Source organism: Haematobia irritans, chromosome 3 (genome assembly GCF_050003625.1).
Source record: "Haematobia irritans isolate KBUSLIRL chromosome 3, ASM5000362v1, whole genome shotgun sequence".
NCBI classification, from domain to species: domain Eukaryota; kingdom Metazoa; phylum Arthropoda; class Insecta; order Diptera; family Muscidae; genus Haematobia; species Haematobia irritans.
In genome coordinates this window covers 76,343,737-76,364,219 of record NC_134399.1, presented here as the reverse complement: position 1 = coordinate 76,364,219, position 20,483 = coordinate 76,343,737, and the positions used below count along the sequence as shown (strand labels likewise).

General features: G+C 32.6%; 2 protein-coding genes across 2 annotated transcripts; both read left to right on the top strand.

The window, feature by feature from the left end:
- Positions 1-94: 94 nt before the first annotated feature.
- Positions 95-3,475, top strand: LOC142231709 (uncharacterized). Its single transcript, XM_075302330.1, has 3 exons — positions 95-152; positions 2,036-2,167; positions 2,259-3,475. Exons 2-3 carry the CDS (start codon positions 2,045-2,047, stop codon positions 3,297-3,299), a joined length of 1,164 nt encoding a protein of 387 aa, XP_075158445.1. The 5' UTR covers positions 95-152; positions 2,036-2,044; the 3' UTR covers positions 3,300-3,475.
- A 3,500-nt stretch (positions 3,476-6,975) lies between these two features.
- Positions 6,976-8,813, top strand: LOC142230519 (uncharacterized). Its single transcript, XM_075301165.1, has 4 exons — positions 6,976-7,084; positions 7,319-7,462; positions 7,745-7,941; positions 7,998-8,813. The coding sequence occupies exons 1-4, from the start codon at positions 6,997-6,999 to the stop codon at positions 8,130-8,132; spliced, it is 564 nt and encodes a 187-aa protein (XP_075157280.1). The 5' UTR covers positions 6,976-6,996; the 3' UTR covers positions 8,133-8,813.
- Positions 8,814-20,483: the final 11,670 nt, after the last annotated feature.

Genomic DNA, 20,483 nt, shown 5'->3' with positions numbered 1-20,483 from the left:
CTCTCTTCATAGTTGTTATCTTTGATATGAAGAGTTTCATCTAATTGATACAAGCAAACGCTACATCGCATTCTACGTTCAGTTTGTCATTGGATTTCACCGCACTTGCTATTGTACTGTTGTTTTTTGTTGAAGTTTTTTTTTCTATTTATGTGAGTATGCACAAGCAATATAGAGGTGTATACGATGTCTATTCGGTAGTTAAAGTTTTACACGATTTCATCAAAAACACAACGAAAAGAGAGATGTTTGTGGTTAACTTATGTATACATAAGTTGCATTCGTTTTCGTTACGCTTACTATGTTATTGTACTGTTGTTTTTTGTTGATTTTTTTTTATTTATTTATGTGAGTATGCACAAGCAATATAGAGATGTATACGATGTCTATTCGGTAGTTAAAGTTTTACACGATTTCATCAAAAACACAACGTAAAGAGAGATGTTTGTGGTTAACGTATTTACACATAAGTTGCATCCGGTTTCGTTACTCGTAGTAAATGAGATACGTCTCAATGTGAACAAAAAATTCGTACATATAATAAAATTACATGTGAAAAAAATGAATAATTTGTGGGCCATGGAAGACAGTTAAATGTTGAATCTAAAAAAAAAAATATTTAAAATTTGCACAAAATTCAATCAATATTGTGTATCATTGGTTAAATCTGTGATTAATGTTGGAATTACATATCATCCGGTCATACATGCGTACGTTATATTCAAATGCGTTCAGGAATAAGATTTTCAATTGAATTACACCGCATACGTCGGAACCAGAGAATGAAGCCGCCGAGTCGCGCCACCGATTTTAGGAGCAATGGTTAGCATGCTCGCCTTGCATAAGGTCGTGGGTTCGATTCCTGCTTCGACCGAACACCAAAAAGTTTCTCAGCGGTAATGCTGGTCACATTTCTGAGTGTTTCAAAGCTTCTCTAAGTGGTTTCACTGATATGTGGAACGCCGTTCGGACTCGGCTATTAAAAGGAGGTCCCTTTTCATTGAGCTTAACATGGAATCGGGCAGCACTCAGTGATAAAAGAGAAGTTCATCACTTTGGTATCACAACGTACTGAATAGTCTAAGTGAGCCTGATACACCGGGCTGCCACCTAACCTGTTTTTGGCAGATGACGCCGTCGAATATGTCGACTCATCTCGACTCAATTTTAGCGGCCAATTAATTAAAAATATTGATATATATCAGAAAAATGTTTTCATAATTGTATTATTTTTTGCCAAAATTTTAAACTTTTTACACACAATAAATTAGTATCAAGTTGCTATAAGAGTTTTACAAAAAAATTAGCTCAGAAAATTTGAAAGAAATGTAAATTTTATGGTTGTACAACTAATCTCATTATAATTCGAAAAACTTAAAATTGATTTTTTAATGGATAATTGTACGCCGCCGAATAGAGAAATTTGTATCGGCTTAGCCGTCAAGTTGCCGGAAGCAAACATTTTGTGTCAGCCGCCAACGACAAAAATGGATCGGCTTCATTCTCTGATCGGAACACCAAAAGATTTGTAGAGTACATCCCACGTCTCTGAGCGTTTTACATATTATGTTTTTATACACCACGCTCTGTTTATACCCTCCACCATTGGATGGGGGTGTATTTTAATTTTGTCATTCCGTTTGTAACACATCGAAATATTGGTTTCAGGCCTTATAAACTGTATATATATTCTGGGTCATGGTGAAATTCTGAGTGGATATAGCTCTTGGAGGAGCACACTTCATCTGATCCCTTTAAAATTTGGTACATGCTCTTAGTATATGACCTCTAACAACTGTGCAAAAAGGTGTGCATATCAGCTTATAATTACATATAGTCCCCCAAATAAACCGATCCGAGATCGAACCGATTCCGCTACGAACAAATTAAAAACCCTTGTTCCCAAAAAGAAATTGAGTGAATAGTTTGCGCAACCATTGTGAATTGTCTTGGGACGTCTGTTGACAGGGTTGCATCTCACGAAGAGATACCATTGAATTGTAATCAATTTTATTATTTATTTCATTTTTTTTAGGTCAATATCATGCCGGGGTCCAATATTTGTCGCCTATGCAGAAATAGTTGTGACAATAGTATACGATTAACCGATGTCGAAGGCAAACCCAATGAGATTTATAATATAACCATAAAATATTTTCATCCAACGGTAAAGCACTAATTCTTATAGATTTCAAAACGTTATACTCTTCAATGACAATCTAGTATTCAACGTGGTACAATTATTTCTCAATTTTTAGTTTCTAAAAGAAGGCCAAAGAGCTACAAGTGAAATATCAGTTTTGTGTACAGAATGCTGGAATCATATATCCAGTTTCAATAGTTTTCAACAGACAGTGATGCTAATACAGGCCAATCTACTTGAAGAGTTTGAACATGCACATGCTGGGATCGAAAAAGAAACTGATATCATTCAGTCTCAAGATACTATGGAAATCGCAGGATTTACAGTAACCACGTCCAATTCTAACGTTGATAATGATAGTGCAAATATCACTGCACAAACGGATATTCAAATACCTATGGGATTTGGTTCAGGAAAATTGGTCGTCACGGCTAGTACAATAGAGCTTTCCACCAATTTAGACGATATAGCTGAAAACATTCCCTCTGGCCATTCCCAACAGTTTGTTGCAAACCCAGAGTCCCATGGTATTGATGAAAAGAATGAAACCAGTATAGTGATTGACTCTGATGAATCAGACAGAGAAATGCCTTACATGATAGAGAGTTCAAATAGTTCCAATGATTTGTCGATAAAAGGTTCAAATGATCCAAAAAACTCAAAGACTAACAGTGATTTTTACAGTACTGGGAAGAAAGCTAATAATACAATAGCCAAATGGAAACCCTTTTTAAATTGTTATGTATGCTCCGAGAAGTTTCCATCATTTGGAGATGTTGAACTGCATATGCGCAACAAACATCCATACGACGAGTTCTATATACAGTGCTGTAGACAAAAATTTAAATTTCTATATAACCTTGAAGAGCATGCACTATCTCATGTGGATTCCAAAGCTTTTCTCTGTAGAGAATGCGGTAAAAATTTTAAACGAAAATCTCAGTTGCTAGGCCATATATACCTATCACATGAAAAGGGAAAACATATTCCAATGCGGTCGAAGGGTACTCCTTCCAGTAAAAATACATGTGTTGAATGCCAGATTGTGTTTTGCTACAAAGGAGGTCTTTATCATCATAATAAGATCCATCATCCCGATGTTTTTGCTAATAGAACAAGGAGATCCGCAAGACAAACAAAAGACCCTCTTCCGTGAATTGAGTTTTCGCAAATAAGAATGAGTTCATCACAAAGGAAAAAAAGAACACTTTGGAGAAAAACTGCCAGTCTCCATTTATGATTATAATTATACTATTAGAATTATATTAAATACAAATTAAATAAAAAGAAAACTGACTCCAGTTAGACACTGAGAGGAAAAATGTGATTTCACTCAAGTGGTTTAATTTAAATACAGAAAAAAACTGTTTATTATCCACATATTTGCAGATCAAAGTAATTTAAAGGGTGATTTTTTAGTTAGTATCTGTTTGTACACATTGGTTTAAACAGGTGACGCACGTTACTGGTTTTATTTAGCTGTTAAACATGTTAGGTTTGGTCTATACTTTAACCATGAATCGTCTTACAAACAAACAATAACAGGTTGGCTGATAAGTCACATAGATGGCGGTCTGACACATAGATGGCGTCGCCCGTATTAAATTAAATTATTTTTATATGGTACCAACCTTCAAATGATTCGTTTCAAAATTTGACGTCCGTAAGTCAATTAGTTCATGAGATAGAGCGTCTTTTGTGAAGCAACTTTTGTTATTGTGAAAAAAGGAAAACAAGTATATACGGCCGTAAGTTCGGCCAGGCCGAAGCTTATGTACCCTCCACCATGGATTGCGTAGAAACTTCTTCTAAACACTGCCATCCACAATCGAATTACTTAATTTGCGGTAACGCTTGCCGATGGCAAGGTATCTTAAAACCTCCTAACACCGTCTTCTAAATTGTATGTAAGTCCATATATATTAAATCAAAAAAGATCGATCAAATACGTATATAATTCAGTTTGACAAAATTTACTATAGACATAAAATTTTGATAAAATTTCCTATAGAAATAAAATTTTAACCAAATTTTCAAAAAATGTTTATATAAATAAATTTTTGACAAAATTTTCTTTAGAAATCAAATTTTGACAAAATTTCTACAGAAATAAAATTTTAACAAAATTTTTTTATTAGAAATAAAATTTTAACAAAATTTTCTATAGAAATAAAAATTTTGACAAATTTTTCTATAGAAATAAAATGTTGACAAAATTTTCTACAGAAATAACAATTTAACAAAATTTTCTATAGAAATAACATTTTGGTAGATTATTTTTGGCTCGAGTGGCAACCATGATTATGAACCGATATGGACCAATTTTTGTGTGATTGGAGATCGGCTATATATAACTATCGACCGATATGGACCAATTTTGGTATGGTTGTTAGCAGCCATATACTAACACCACGTTCCACATTTGAACCGGATCGGATGAATTTTGCTCCTCCAAGAGGCTCCGGAGATCAAATCTGGAGAACGGTTTATATGGGGGCTATATATAATTATGGACCGATGTGGACAAATTTTTGAATGGTTGTTAGAGACTATATACTAATACCATGTACCAAATTTCAGCAAGATCGGATGAAATTTGATTCTCTTTGAGGGCAAATCTGGGGATCGGTTTATATGAGGGCTATATATAATTATTGACCGATGTGAACCAATTTTTGCATGGTTATTAGAGACCATATGCCAACATCATGTACCAAATTTCAGCCGGCTCGGATGAAATTTGCTTCTCTTTGAGGCTCCGCAAGCCAAATCTGGGGATCGGTTTATATGGGGGCTATATATAATTATTGACCGTTGTGAACCAATTTTTGCATGGTTATTAGAGACCATATGCCAACATCATGTACCAAATTTCAGCCGGCTCGGATGAAATATGCTTCTGCTAGAGGCTCCACAAGCCAAATCTGAGGGTCCCTCAGTGGACCGATATGGCCCATTTGCAATACCATCCGACCTACATCAATAACAAATACTTGTGCCAAGTTTCAAGTCGATAGCTTGTTTCGTTCGGAAGTTAGCGTGATTTCAACAGACGGACGGACATGCTTAGATCGACTCAGAATTTCACCACGACCCAGAATATATATACTTTATGGGGTCTTAGAGCAATATTTCGAAGTGTTACAAACGGAATGACAAAGTTAATATGGTGGTATATTAATCCTATGGGGGGGGGGGGGGGTATAAAAAGGAATTTCGTGTTTTGATAAAATACTGTTTTCTGAAAGGAAAAAATACGGTGGAAGCAAAAACTTGGCTTGATAATGAGTTTCCGGACTCTGCCCCAGGGAAATCAACAATAATTGATTGGTATGCAAAATTCAAGCGTGGTGAAATGAACACGGAGGACGGTGAACGCAGTGGACGCCCGAAAGAGGTGGTTACCGACGAAAACATCAAAAAAATCCACAAAATGATTTTGAATGACCGTAAAATGAAGTTGATCGAGATAGCAGAGGCCTTAAAGATATGAAAGGAACGTGTTGGTCATATCATTCATCAATATTTGGATATGCGGAAGCTCTGTGCAAAATGGGTGCCGCGCGAGCTCACATTTGACCAAAAACAACAACGTGTTGATGATTCTGAGCGGTGTTTGCAGCTGTTAACTCGTAATACACCCGAGTTTTTCCGTCGATATGTGACAATGGATGAAACATGGCTCCATCGCTACACTCCTGAGTCCAATCGACAGTCGGCTGAGTGGACAGCGACCGGTGAACCGTCTCCGAAGCGTGGAAAGATTCAAAAGTCCGATGGCAAAGTAATGGCCTCTGTTTTTTGGGATGCGTATGGAATAATTTTATCGATTATCCTGAAAACGATGCTCGCAGGGAAAAAATTTGGCTGCAATAAAGATGTGATCGCCGAAACTGAGGCCTATTTTGAGGCAAAATGGTATCAAAAAATTGGAAGGTCGTTATAATCGTTGTATCGCTCTTGAAGGGAACTATGTTGAATAATAAAAACGAATTTTGACAAAAAAAATGGGTTTTTCTTTGTTAGACCGGGGACTTAGCAGCCAACCTGTTAAGAAAGTTGCTCGCACTCCTCTTTAATTTTATGGTCCAAGCTCATGTTTGGCTCAATGGGCACGTAAGTAAGCAGAATTGTCGATTTTGTAGAGAATATCAGCCAGACGTACTGTAAAAGCTACATTGCAATGCATCCTGAAAAAGTCGCAGTTTGTTGCGATTTATGGGCTGGAGGCATCATTGGACTGTACTTCTTCAAAGTTCTTATATAGACTGTAATACACAATGTCATATCAGTACATAATTCACAGATTTGATCTTCGGAGCATCATGCGATACGGCCCAACTCTCGGTCGTATTTTCTTATTTGGTGTTTCTTACACACAGAAAACAGATTGGTTAGAAAACGGTGAAGTCAATAGAAAATTATTGCCCGTAACATACAGTTTGTTGCAACGACTAAAATTTTTTTAAATTTCAACAATATGGAAGTCTGTAAAACCATATGAAAATGAATTGTACGGAATGTCGGTACTCACAACCAACTGGGTATGTTAGTAACCAAATTACTTTTTTTCACAAAAATTGTATTCCTATCAGTTACCCCAACTTCGGAAAATGATGTTTTCGAACCATGTATTGGTTGTACCAATCGAATGACAATTGGTTACATTAATTCATTCATTAAATTGGTACCCACAATCAACTTACTGTGAACAGACCCAATACAGCATTGCTTCAAGTTAATTTGGTATTCAGAATCAAATATTTACTGAGCCAACAAAAAGTTGGCTATGATTTGTAATGACATGTAAAAATTTAATTAATTGTTTTACGTCAGAAAAAAAAACTGAAAAAATGGGATATTACGTGAAAATCACATACAGAGGAATATCATCTATCGTTAAGTTTGCGGAAAAATCTGCTGAAGCAATTCACCGGGACGGTAAGTAGTAGTTTTTATGAATTATAGGATATAAAAAGATCCAACGTTTATTGTTAAAAAATTTCGTTTTTATAAAATATCGCGTTCTTACAGCAAAAATATAGTTTTAACCATGCTACTATCCTTCAATATTGATGGTATCGGGTTGAAATGTATCATTGCTTGTGTCACTTCTTGATTGCGATTTTCCAGTTTTTGCATAAGGGTTAAATTTGTCCTTATGTACTTTTACAGTAAAACGCCATTTCAATATAAAGGGAAATATAGTATTTAAAGACGAAGATCTATCATCGATACCCGATGATATATTGGTAGATTACATAGACCAATATCGCAAAATACCTGGTTGGTATCTTGAAGCTTTTGACATTAATCCAGGTATGTATAAAAATGTTATGGCCATTTCCATGTAGCTCCGTTAGTGTTACGTTAGCAAACAAACTTTTAAACCGTACTATGGACATATCTGTTATCATGCCTTTATATTCCATATGCCAGTTAGAAACTTAACTGCTGAACATTTTTCAGTTAAAGTTAACTGGAGAGAAAACATTCGCAATTTACTTTCTGTTAACTGAGAGTTAAAGCCTAACGGAGCTACATGAAAAGGGTCGTTAATAAGATTGTTATTATAATATCATAAATAAACTGACATTACAGAAACATTTGAGAATGTAATTGAATATGAACTAGAAGAAATAGAACCAGTTGCGAAAATTGTTAATGACCACATATGTACTGAATCTAAAATACCTGTACTGACCACTTCTCAGGAGGATTTTAATAATGTGAATATTCAAAGTGTTGTGGCCAATGAGGAGTATGAAACCGAAATTTCATCTTTAGTCAATAAGGAGGTAAAGGAATTTACGTTTATTAGAGAATTTTGTAATTTTATGTAAGTCTTTCTTAGGTTTTGGATAATTTTGAAGATCTGGACTACAAAATAATCGTCCACAATAAAAGCAGCATAGAAAACGGGGACAGAACAAAACTATCCAAAATTTTAATAAAATATATACTTGAGCGATATCTAAATATCGAATAAGTTCAATGATACATCAGGAAAATTAAGTTAAAATTTAACCAATCATAAAAGAATTTGAGGCGCATATTATATATCTTTATATAAAATCGAATATACTAAAAAAAAAAAACTAGTATATACGGCCGTAAGTTCGGCCAGGCCGAATCTTATGTACCCACCACCATGGATTGCATACAAAATTCTACTAAAGACTGTTACCAAAATCGAAGGTATAAATTTAGTACGTATACTTCAACTGGATCGGATGAAATTTACTCCTCCAAAAGGCTCCGGAGGTCAAATCTGAAAATCGCTTCATATGGGAGCTATGTATATATAATTATGGTCTGATATGGACCAACTTTTACATAATTGTTAGAAGCCATAGACTAACACCACGTACCAAATTTCAACCGGATCGGATGTATCTGACCATTGCGAGCCAACTTTTGGTTCAATAGAACATATTATTCAAGATGGAGAAAGCTATTATTTGTGTGTTAAATTATTAGGAACCTGGTACTTCGATCGACATTATTTTGCATATCGTATTAAAACAACGTCTAATATTGCTATTGTAAACTTAAAACAATTAACTGTAAGATATACATCATACGTATCATTGTCACCTAATGGGGATGAATTTGTTATATGGGACTACTAATGTAATATATCGATATACACTATAATTATAAGTTTCTATTACATGTATGACATCGCCAAATAAAATGAAATAAAAATAAACAATTTATAGATATAAAACTGCATTTCTTTCATTTAAAAAATGATAAATTACAAATTGGATGTGGGTACCGATATTTAGACAGCGGGACCAATTTTGTTCTGGAATTCAGTTGTAGGTACTCCGAGAGTTGATTGACACAACCGAATGCTGAAAGTACTTACAGCAGAATTAATTGGTTGACAAATCCAACTCTTTATGTCATGTAAGTCTCCCTTGCCATCGTTCGATTGTCAGGACCGAATTATTTGGGAGACACAACTACCAACTGATAGTAGCTGCAACTGCCAAAAGGAGGTTGGCAATAAATTCGATTGTCTCAACCAATCTGTATTCTCTGTGTATAGAATACCAAATAAGAATACGTTTCGAGCTTTATATTGGCCATTTCTGTCAAGTCGTATATGAGTTATACTCATCCCAAAATCGGGACTTTTCAAAGATTATGTTTATTTTAAAAATGCTTAAATGACAATACACTAATTGCTAAGCCAATCTTTCTTTCAAGAATCCTAACATCCATAGTTATAAGCTGAGAAATATGGAAATTACAAAAAAAAAAATATATACTTTTTGGGGATTTTTGATACGAATTTTGGGAATGGTATATTCAGCAATATTTCTTAAAACAGTTATTCTGCATAACGCAATAAAAATCGTAGTTAGTTCAAAAGTTCCTATCTCCCCATTTTGGGGGTTGTTTTTCGAAGAGCTTGCTGATTTGAAATTTAAATAAAGCACATGCCAAATAATAAATTAGCCAAAAAAGTTAATTTCTTGTCATTTAACATTTAAATATAATTTCGGGCATGTGGTCACCACGACTATTGTGCATAAAAATCATTCAGGGGTTACAATTTTCGAGCATTGCATAGTGTTCGATCCCTTTGGCCAAACATTAAAAATCAAAGTTAGAAATTTGTCAAAAAGCGTGGCATCACTGTTTCTTATGCAAACAAGGTTCTACAATGTGTATTTGTTTTATTCCATATGTACTCTTTAAGAAAGGCTTCAAAAAGAGAGCAAGCAATTAAGTGCACTTTTAAATAAATAAAACAAAAGAAAAAAATTATATCGAAATAAATCGAAATGAGTATTGAATTGAAAAAATCACTCCATAACTCGAGAACGACGACCGGACATATCTCCCAACGGACATTTCGCCCAAAATTATTTTTGCGCGTTATGACCTCCATTGGGGCGGTCACATCGCCCAATTTTAGTTTGGACTTTATGTCCTCCCTCATCGCGGTCATAAGCCCCATAAAAAAATGTGGGTGTTATGACCGTTTGAATATAAACAATAGTTTAAAATAACAAAATATATATTTTTTTAAATCATTCAAAAGCTATATATGATTACTTACTTCATCTATCCATATTTTTTTTTTTAATATTTAATAGATAGATATACCTCTTATTGACAAATATCGAATCCTTCTGGAAGAAGATGTAAAACTAGCATATCTTGGCTTCATCGTTTGTTTTAATTGTTTTTGACTGGAACATAATTTTTGACTATTTTCCTTCTTAGCGTTCGATTGAAATGGAAAAGCGGCTAAAATGGCACTACGAAGACCTATTTCGCTCGTGAAATAGGTCGGTTTAAACTCCAAGACATTTGAAATTATATATTGAAACATGAAAATTCGGAAATTGATAATTTTTTTCTTTTGAACAAACCAGACAAATGCTGAATTGAAAATTATGTATTTTAAACTGAAAATTGGAACAAGATGAGATGATCGATTTGCTGCTGATGGGTACTTGAATCATCTCATCTCATTTCGACGTGCTGCTTTTTCAAGTACCCGTCAGCAGCACGTCGATCATTTCATCTCTTTCCAATTTTAATGTTTAGAACAAGATAATAAACTGAAAGTTGCTAGTATTTGAGGACGACGAGAATTCGCGCACGCGAATCCTTTGTTAAATTCATCACATTCAATTTGTCCTCAAGTTCTTGCATCTTTCGTTTTATAAACTTGATTTAAAAAATTAACACAGTTATACTGACATGTCGTTTGTAACGTTCGTAAATATTAGTAATTTCTTGTACTCATAAGATAAAATGGAACGACCGAAAAAGGGACATCAATAAAACAATAGCATCTCCATCATCCATATTATTCATTATTTCAGTTACTGGGGTGGAACACAAAGAGACTGTATGCCAAATCAGCTTCCATAATAGTGGTTTGCTAAAATATCTTTTCCGGCACACTTTCGCACATTTAGTATTCACTCATATGTTCTGATTTGGCAAATAGTGCTATGAATTCTTGGGAGCTTTGTGGAGCGTTTTGCACCATTTTCTCCCTAAGTGTGTAAATATAACCATAGCGATAGGCGGTAGGCGAAACATTTTTGCCGCAACGGCAAATACAATAAGCTTGACGGCGAATAATTCCCTTTTTCACGTTTCCTAGCGTTTTTGTTGTCAATACAGCATGCTGTGACAATATTAAACAATGAAGTTGAATAAAAACATACAATGGCTTGTTATTTGTTGAGTTATTTCAAGAAAAAATAATCTACACATGTCCCGGCAACAGCAATTCCCAGTGGTGAGTTAAAAAAATTGATAAGCGATGGCAACACTATACCAGTTTTCGCCAAGGAATTAGAATAAGTTTTAATTTAGCAACACGCCGCTAGCCGTCACGGTATTCCGTCGCGGATTTTGGGCTTCCCATAAGAAATACACGTAAATAAGTGTTCGCCTACCGCCTATCGCTATGGTTATATTTACACACTAATTTTCTTATAGACCACGAGATCTGCACTGTCTTTCTAGTTACGGCATTTTGAATTAAATACCGTACGTATTTAGTTAACCAAAATTGGGGATCAAAACTACTTCATTTAGGACAGTTTTTGATTTGTATTCCGACATTATTTTCGCCATAAAATATTGGGCGTTTTGACCGCCTATTTTTTGGGACATATGACCGCGATGAGGGAGGACATAAAGCCCAAACTAAAATTGGGCGATGTGACCGGCCCATTGGAGGTCATAACGCCCAAAACTCATTTTGGGCGAAATGTCCGTTAGGGGATATGTCCGGTCGCCCTCGAGAACCGCTACAAAAAATGGCCAAATACGTTTTGTAGAAAACGCAGTGAGGATTGTTAGTAAACAACAAACAGGAACAGACTCCCTTAATGTCATCTATTGCCTTTAGACATTTTGGCCAAACAGTCAGCTGCAACAACGGCTGTGCGGTTGCGCGAGCTATCGATGTGGTCGGAAAAAATGTACGGTCATAGTTCGGTCCTCAAAATAATGCCAGATGTGCCTAACGTAGTGGATTATACCCTGGCAAAACCACTTTTCGACAAAAAGTTTGAAACTCTAATTCCCAACAGTGAGGCGTGGTGTACACAGACCCCGGGGAATAAAAGATATATAGATTTCTATACTGATGGCTCCAAATTGAATGGACAAGTGGGGTTCGGAGTATATTCTAAAGATCTGGAAATTCGAATAGCGAAAAGATTACCTAATCACTGTAGTGTTTTTCAGGCTGAAATATTAGCAATAAGAGAGGTGGCGAATTGGCTGAGAAGTAATGTTCCAACAAATATTGGCATTAATATATACTCAGACAGTCAACCTGCAATAAAATCCTTGGACTCTGTGTTCCTCAACTCGAAAACGGCCATCGACTGCCGCAAATCTCTCAATGAGATGGCTGAGCAGTACAATATTCACCTAATATGGGTGCCTGGCCATAGGAACATACCGGGGAACTGCGAAGCGGATGAGTTGGCAAGGCTAGGGACTACCTTACATATTCCAGGGGAACTGGAATTTGTTGGTATGCCCCTAGCTACCTGCAAGCTCATGCTGCGTGAGAAGGCTGTTAGGATGGCAAATGTTCGATGGGAGAATTGCAAGGGTTGTAACGACACCAAGCAAATATGGCCCCATTTCAACTTAAACCGCACACTAGATATGCTAATGTTCTCGAGACGTCAGATATCACTCCTGATATCTGCTATAACGGGTCGCTGCCTGATAGGCGATTTTGCAAAAACTATTGGCGCGAAGTATAATGACTATTGTATGAGCTGTCATGATGCGGAGGAAAAAGAATCAATTAAACACCTCTTGTGTGAGTGTCCTGCATTTTGTGTAAAGCGCAAGCAACTTTTAGGAGCATATAGCTTCAGATTACTGGCGGATCTGGAAAACGTTAACTTAAGCAGTCTGCTAATGTTTTTGGAACAATCTGGTTGGTTCAACAAAGAAAAATAATCAAGAAGGTTCAGCGGTTAAAACTAGAAGTGCCCATATGTAATAGGTACTTTTAGTTAATGTGGTATCACAATGGACTGAATAGTCTAAGTGAGCCTGAATCTTAATCGGGCTGCCACTTTAACCTAACCTAACCTAACCTAACCTAACCTAGTAAACAACAAAAATTTAAAAGTATTTTCGTTTCGCCGAGATATGACGATTTTTCTAAACATTACCCGTTTTCATATAAATTTTATGAATGGAAACAATATTTGTTTTGTTATACAGCGTTGCATGGATACGAGTAAACAAAATAACAGGTGGCTGAATACTCCAGCGAAAAAAAGCGTCGCCAAAAAAGTAATGAAATTGTTCTTTTTGGATCCGGATGTGGTGCAAAATTGACGCAGAAGCGATGAATTTAACATGGACTTGCCATAAGAGGGAAGTCCTCCATTTCAACACCCGTTGCAATGAATTTGCATCACTTCTTTAGGTGTGATCCGAATTCAATGTTTTGGATGTAAACTAAAAAATTCTGTGATATGTTGTCAAATAAATATTTTTTATAAATTTTTATAATTTTTAATGGATTCTAACGCTTGTCGGAAACGTTTGACTTCAAATATTTTCAAAAATTCACAATTTTTTCAGATTGGATTTAATTTTTTTTTGACAAAATTTAAATGATTTGTACCATTTTATGAATTCTTACTCTGTTTTTAACTTAGTGGAAACAAAAAAAGTTAAAATTACCCATTAAAAATATGAAAAAACCAAGTTATAAAAAATTGAATTAAAAGAACTTCCTGGTACACTGTTAGAAAAATATGTTTTTCATATGTTCCGATATAAACAAAATGTGTTTCGGGCACGATTTTAAACCACAATATATTTAAGTGCGAACATGTAATTTTCCTAAACTAACACTAAATGTTTGGGACATCTATGTTAATATGTTAGAATATATTATGTTTGGGGCATGAATGTTTCATAAAAATCATATGTGTGAATACAAACATATATAAATTTACAAATTTCAACTAAACATACATATGTTGTGATATTTTATTCAAAGCGACAGAGAGAGTATAGAGAGAAATAGAGATGGAAACCGGGAGAGTTGACGAAAGATATCAATATAACACAGCAAAACAGTCAAAAGAGACCAATTTCTGTGAAACCGCTTGTATGTTGTTTCGGAAAACTGTTTTATGATAAGGCCAAAAATTTGATATGTTTAAGTCTAAATATTATTTAATTTGAATAAAGAGAATATACATTCTGAACCAAGAGAATAGACATTTGAAAAACAAACAGCTTATGTTTTCGCCTTGAGAGCAGCATTTTATGTATGTGTGGACATGTGTTTTGTTTATCATTTTGGCATTATTTTTTCTTGGTTCGTTAAAAGAAATCAGGGGTCTTCATAAAAATAACGAAAGGGCACTATACTCTTTTTAGAGTTGGGACGGTAAAATGAAATAAGGAGGAAATAGTGAAAAATTACACAGTAAAATGTAAAAAAAAAACAAAGTTTAGTTTCTCTTTATTAAAAAGTAGTCCACGAGGAGTTGACGGACACCATCAAATATAAAAGCGGGCATTAAGTTCGACTTTTACAGCTAAAACAATTTAAAAAGTTTATTTTCTTTAAAATGAATTATTAAAGAAAATAAAAGGAATTTTAGAGCGATGGTGTTAAATGCTAGTAAAAAACTGTTCACTCCTAAATAAATTTATGTTTATATTATAAAATTATGTATGTATGTTTATACTCGACTCCACGTTCTTCTTTTGTTAGTTTTTGAATTCCTTCCTTTTCCAAATTTTAAAGTTTTGTACAAAAACAGTTTTTTTATTACAAGATTGTTATTTTTGCAATAAAAAATAATATTTTATCCAAAAATCATTCAATTTCGTTTATATCAAGCACTGTTACTGACTATAAATCTTTAATAACGCACATTTCGATGTTTCATTTAAAAAAAAATTAATATAGTATAAATATAAATGTGTAAATTAAAAAAAAAAAAAAACAAAAAAAAATGTTCGGTCGGAGCAGGGATTGAACCCACGACCCTTTGCATGCAAGGCAGACATGCTAACCACTGCTTCCCGGGGGAAACAAATGTATGTTTCTGTTAAATAATGTTATGTTTGCATGGGCTCGTGGGCGCTGCAAACTATGCTATATAAATGTAACTTAAAACGATAATTATCTACTGGTGACTATAACAGCTACGTAGCCCAGTGGATAGTGTGTTGGCTTACAAACTGTATGGTCCTCGGTTCGATTCTCCGTGCAGGCGAAAGGTAAAATTTAAAAAATTTATAAAAGTGAATAATTTCTTCAACATTATTTGTATTACAGAGAAAGGTGCCAATAACTAAAAAATTTCGTGGAAGTGAAAATTACGAGTATGTTAGGGAATGAGCACAATCGTGTTTGGGAAAAATTCTTCCAAGCATATAATATTTTTGGCTCAAAATGCTTCCAAACATATAATATGTTCACATAAAACAAACATATTAATGTTTCGGCAGTATGCAATAATATATGTGCTTCCTGCAAAATATGTTTGGAACATATGTTAAAGAAGCGATTTTTTTTGAGGGTGTAGTTAAAATAAAGAACATCATTTGGAGTGCATCTCTGGAAGGTGCTTTTAAAGATGTGCCTTTAGAAGAACTTCCAAATTTTTTTGCTGGGACGTTTTGTGTAGCATACAATTTAGGATGTTTTTTAATTCAACCGATTATACAAACACGGAGCCACCGTGGTGCAATGGTTAGCATGCCCGCCTTGCATACACAAGGTCGTGGGTTCGATTCCTGCTTCGACCGAACACCAAAAAGTTTTTTAGCGTTGGATTATCCCACCTCAGTAATGCTGGTGACATTTCTGAGGATTTCAAAGCTTCTCTAAGTGGTTTCACTGCAATGTGGAACGCCGTTCGGACTCTGCTATAAAAAGGAGGTCCCTTGTCATTGAGCGTAACATAGAATCGGGCAGAACTCAGTGATAAGAGAGAAGTTGACGAATGTGGTATCACAATGGACTGAATAGTCAAAGTGAGCGTGACACATCGGGCTGCCGCCTAATATATATATATATATATATATATATATATATATATATATATATATATATATATATATATATATATATATATATATATATATATATATATATATATATATATATATATATATATATATATATATATATATATATATATATATATTAGGCGGCAGCCCGATGTGTCACGCTCACTATATATATATATATATATATATATATATATATATATATATATATATATATATATATATATATATATATATATATATATATATATATATATATATATATATATATATATATATATATATATATATATATATATATATATATATATATATATATATATATATATATATATAGTGCGGTTTATTGTTGGGTTTAATGAACTGCCTGAATTTATTCTGATAATTGGTTGATAGTTTTGCTGCAAGTAGAGGATGCTGATGAGGAATGTGGTAATTCCGAAACGTGCGTCCATCCAACCATCTTGCAGTCTATAGGGCTTTGCCCAAATAAATTTGACAAATATTATTTTCCTCTGTTGGTTAAGCTACACTTGTAGTTTAGTCAATGTATGGTTTCAAGCTGACATCAAAAAAAAAACAACAACAATGATTAAAGAACAAAAACCAACAATAACAAAACAAAACGAATGAAAAAATTTTATATATATATTTTATATTTCTATAGAAAATTTTTTCAAAATTTTATTTCTGATGAAAATGTTGGCAAAAACTTTATTTCTATGAAAAAATTTTGTCAATATTTTTCTATAGAAAATTTTTTCAAAATTTTATTTCTGATGAAAATTTTGGCAAAATTTTACTTCTATAGAAAAATTTTGTCAAACTTTTATTTTTTATACAGAAAATTTGTTCAAAATTTTATCTATATAGAAAATTTTGTCAAAATTTTATTTCTATGGAAAATTTTGTCAAAATTTTATCTCTATGGAAAATTTTGTCAAAATTTTATTTCTTTGGAAAATTTTGTCAAAATATTGTTTCTATAGAATTTTTTTTTTCACAATTTTATTTCTGATGAAAATTTTGTCAAAATTTTATTTCCATAGAAAATTTTGTCAAAATTTTATTTATATACAAAATTTTGACAAAATTTTATTTCTATGGAAAATTTTGTCAAAATTTTATTTCTATAGAAAATTTTGTCAAAATTTTATTTATATACAAAATTTTGTCAAAATTTTATTTCTATACAAAATTTTGTCAAAATTTTATCTCTATGGAAAATTTTGTCAAAATTTTATTTCTATGGAAAATTTTGTCAAAATATTGTTTCTATAGAATTTTTTTTCACAATTTTATTTCTGATGAAAATTTTGTCAAAATTTTATTTCCATAGAAAATTTTGTCAAAATTTTATTTATATACAAAATTTTGACAAAATTTTATTTCTATGGAAAATTTTGTCAAAATTTTATTTCTATAGAAAATTTTGTCAAAATTTTATTTATATACAAAATTTTGTCAAAATTTTATTTCTATGGAAAATTTTGTCAAAATTTTATTTCTATAGAAAATTTTGGCAAAATTTTATTTCTGATGAAAATTTTGCCAAAATTTTATTTCTATAGAAAATTTTGGCAAAATTTTATTTCTGGTGAAATTTTTGGCAAAATTTTATTTCTATAGAAAATTTTGCCAAAATTTTATTTCTATAGAAAATTTTGGCAAAATTTTATTTCTAAAAAAAATTTTGTCAAAATTTTATTTCCGATGAAAATTTTGACAATAACCTTGACGATAATTTTGCAATGGATTTTGTTGTTGAAATTTAGTAAAAATACTTTTTCGCTAAAAAAAAACCTTTTTTGTACTTTCTTAAAAATTGAATTTTACATCCCTGCTGCAAACAGCCTTTAGCAACCGGAAAGTAGTTTCTGCGTATCGTTTTTGCTGGCTCTTCCGGTGTAAAGAAATGACTTCCAGTAACAATTTTTAAACGGAGCTAATATCGTCATTTTTTTGAGTCAAAAATCGTCAAAATGTCGATAAATCGGCATTTTAAATAAATTGGCAGCCCTGCATGACAGCCTGCATTGAGACTTCAAAGAGATAGATAGATTACTTATCTGCATTTCTCTATACCATTTATCTGAAGAGAAGTTGTTAATTTTATTCTCTTATTGTAATCTTGAAAGAGACAAACAAAACATTTATGCACTCAACACCCGAATGTTAGGTACAAAGCAAATGTGTGATTCGACAACAGTATTGTCTGTTGTTTCGTCGATATATGACGACAAAAATTTTGTGTCTTGAGATTTCAATTATTTTGTAGCAAACAACTTGGGAAAGGAATTGAGAGGTATGTAAACAGTTTTGTATGTTTTTTGAGTGTGCGTACGGGTTCTTTTTATGTTGTTATTTTTAGTGTGTTTTTGCCTGCGTTCTATTCAAAATAAAATAACGAACCTAACATAGTATACACAAGCCAGCGAAATACATCAATTATGCTTCGTCTTTAGCACATACTCATACACATGAGTACAGAAACCAGTTTACTACCCTTGTGCCAATGTTGTTTGTTTTTTACATAGGCGTTGGGAGGGAAGATTAAAAAGACTGGGAAATCAATAAATGACTGATGGACAGACAAACGGTATTATATAGGCGTTGGAAGGGATGATTAAGAAGACTGGGAAATCAATAAATGACTGATGGACAGACAAAAGGTATCGACCCTATATTAGATAGATGATCCATCGGTGTCAAACGATGTTTGGTACTTCCGAAGATTAAGAGTAACTCAGTGCAACACAAAAAATCACTTATCCCAGCCGAAATTACTCGATGAGAGAAGGAAAGTATTGTCTCGATTTTGCTAGATTGGTTGCCGTTCTGCCGTCTTTTATGAGCCTATAAAGTTTTGTCGCCAAATTCGATTTTGAGCACTTCTTACAATTTTCGTATGGCAATAGATCGAAAATGCTGTGAATTTATTTTTTAGGTATACTAGAGAGGCAGAAGTGAAATTTAGTAAAACAGACAAGTTCATGTGGGAAGAAAATCTCGATTATCTAGAAGCCATAGTTAAAAACACGATTTTCTTGAATTTCAAGAATGTGCTTCAAGAATTCGCTTCCACACGAACACTTGCTAGATAAGAAGGTATCGAACGCGTACTAAAATAATGTCAACCATTATAGTCAATGTCGAAACATGAGGCAAAAATAATCTACAACAAAATCTACTACAAAAAAAAATGTTTGCAAAAATTTATTTCTTCAAAAAGGTTTGTCAAAATTTTATTTCTACGAAAAATTTTGTGAAAATTTTATTTATATAGAACATTTTTTCAAATTTTTATTTCTATACAAGATTTTGTTAAAATTTTATTTCTATAGCAAATGTGATCCATTTATTTCTATAATTTTTTTTAGAATTTCACTTCTACTCTACAGAAAATTTAGTAAAAATTTTATTTCTATAAAAAATTTTGTCAAAATTTTACTTCTGTTGAAAATTTTATTTCTATAGAAAATTTTGTCAAAACTTTATTTCTATGGAAAATTTTGTCAAAATTTTTTTTCTATAGAAAATTTTGTTAAAAGTTTATTTCTATGGAAAATTTTTTCAAAATTTTATTTCCATAGAAAACTTTTTAAAAATTTTATATCTATAGAATGTTCTGTCAAAATTTTATTTCTATAGAAAATTTTGTCAAAATATTATTTCTATAGAATTTTTTTTTTCACAATTTTATTTCTGATGAAAATTTTGTCAAAATTTTATTTCCATAGAAAATTTTGTCAAAATTTTATTTATATACAAAATTTTGTCAAAATTTTATTTCTATGGAAAATTTTGTCAAAATTTTATTTCTGTAGAAAATTTTGGCAAAATTTTATTTCTGATGAAAATTTTGCCAAAATTTTATTTCTATAGAAAATGTTGTCAAAACTTTATTTCTATAGAAAATTTTATCTAAATTTTATTTATATAGCAAATTTTGCCAAATTTTTATTTCTGGTGAAATTTTTGGCAAAATTTTATTTCTATAGAAAATTTTGGCAAAATTTTATTTCTATAAAAAATTTTGGCAAAATTTTATTTCTAAAAAAAATTTTGTCAAAATTTTATTTCCGATGAAAATTTTGACAATAACCTTGACGATAATTTTGCAATGGATTTTGTTGTTGAAATTTAGTAAAAATACTTTTTCGCTAAAAAAAAACCTTTTTTGTACTTTCTTAAAAATTGAATTTTACATCCCTGCTGCAAACAGCCTTTAGCAACCGGAAAGTAGTTTCTGCGTATCGTTTTTGCTGGCTCTTCC

Coding starts and splice junctions, on each gene's coding strand:
- LOC142231709 (XM_075302330.1), top strand. CDS start 2,045: ATGCCGGGGTCCAATATTTGTCGCCTATGCAGAAATAGTTGTGACAAT. Junction 2,168..2,258: donor TAAAATATTTTCATCCAACG/GTAAAGCACTAA, acceptor CTCAATTTTTAG/TTTCTAAAAGAAGGCCAAAG.
- LOC142230519 (XM_075301165.1), top strand. CDS start 6,997: ATGGGATATTACGTGAAAATCACATACAGAGGAATATCATCTATCGTT. Junction 7,085..7,318: donor TGAAGCAATTCACCGGGACG/GTAAGTAGTAGT, acceptor GTACTTTTACAG/TAAAACGCCATTTCAATATA. Junction 7,942..7,997: donor CATCTTTAGTCAATAAGGAG/GTAAAGGAATTT, acceptor AGTCTTTCTTAG/GTTTTGGATAATTTTGAAGA.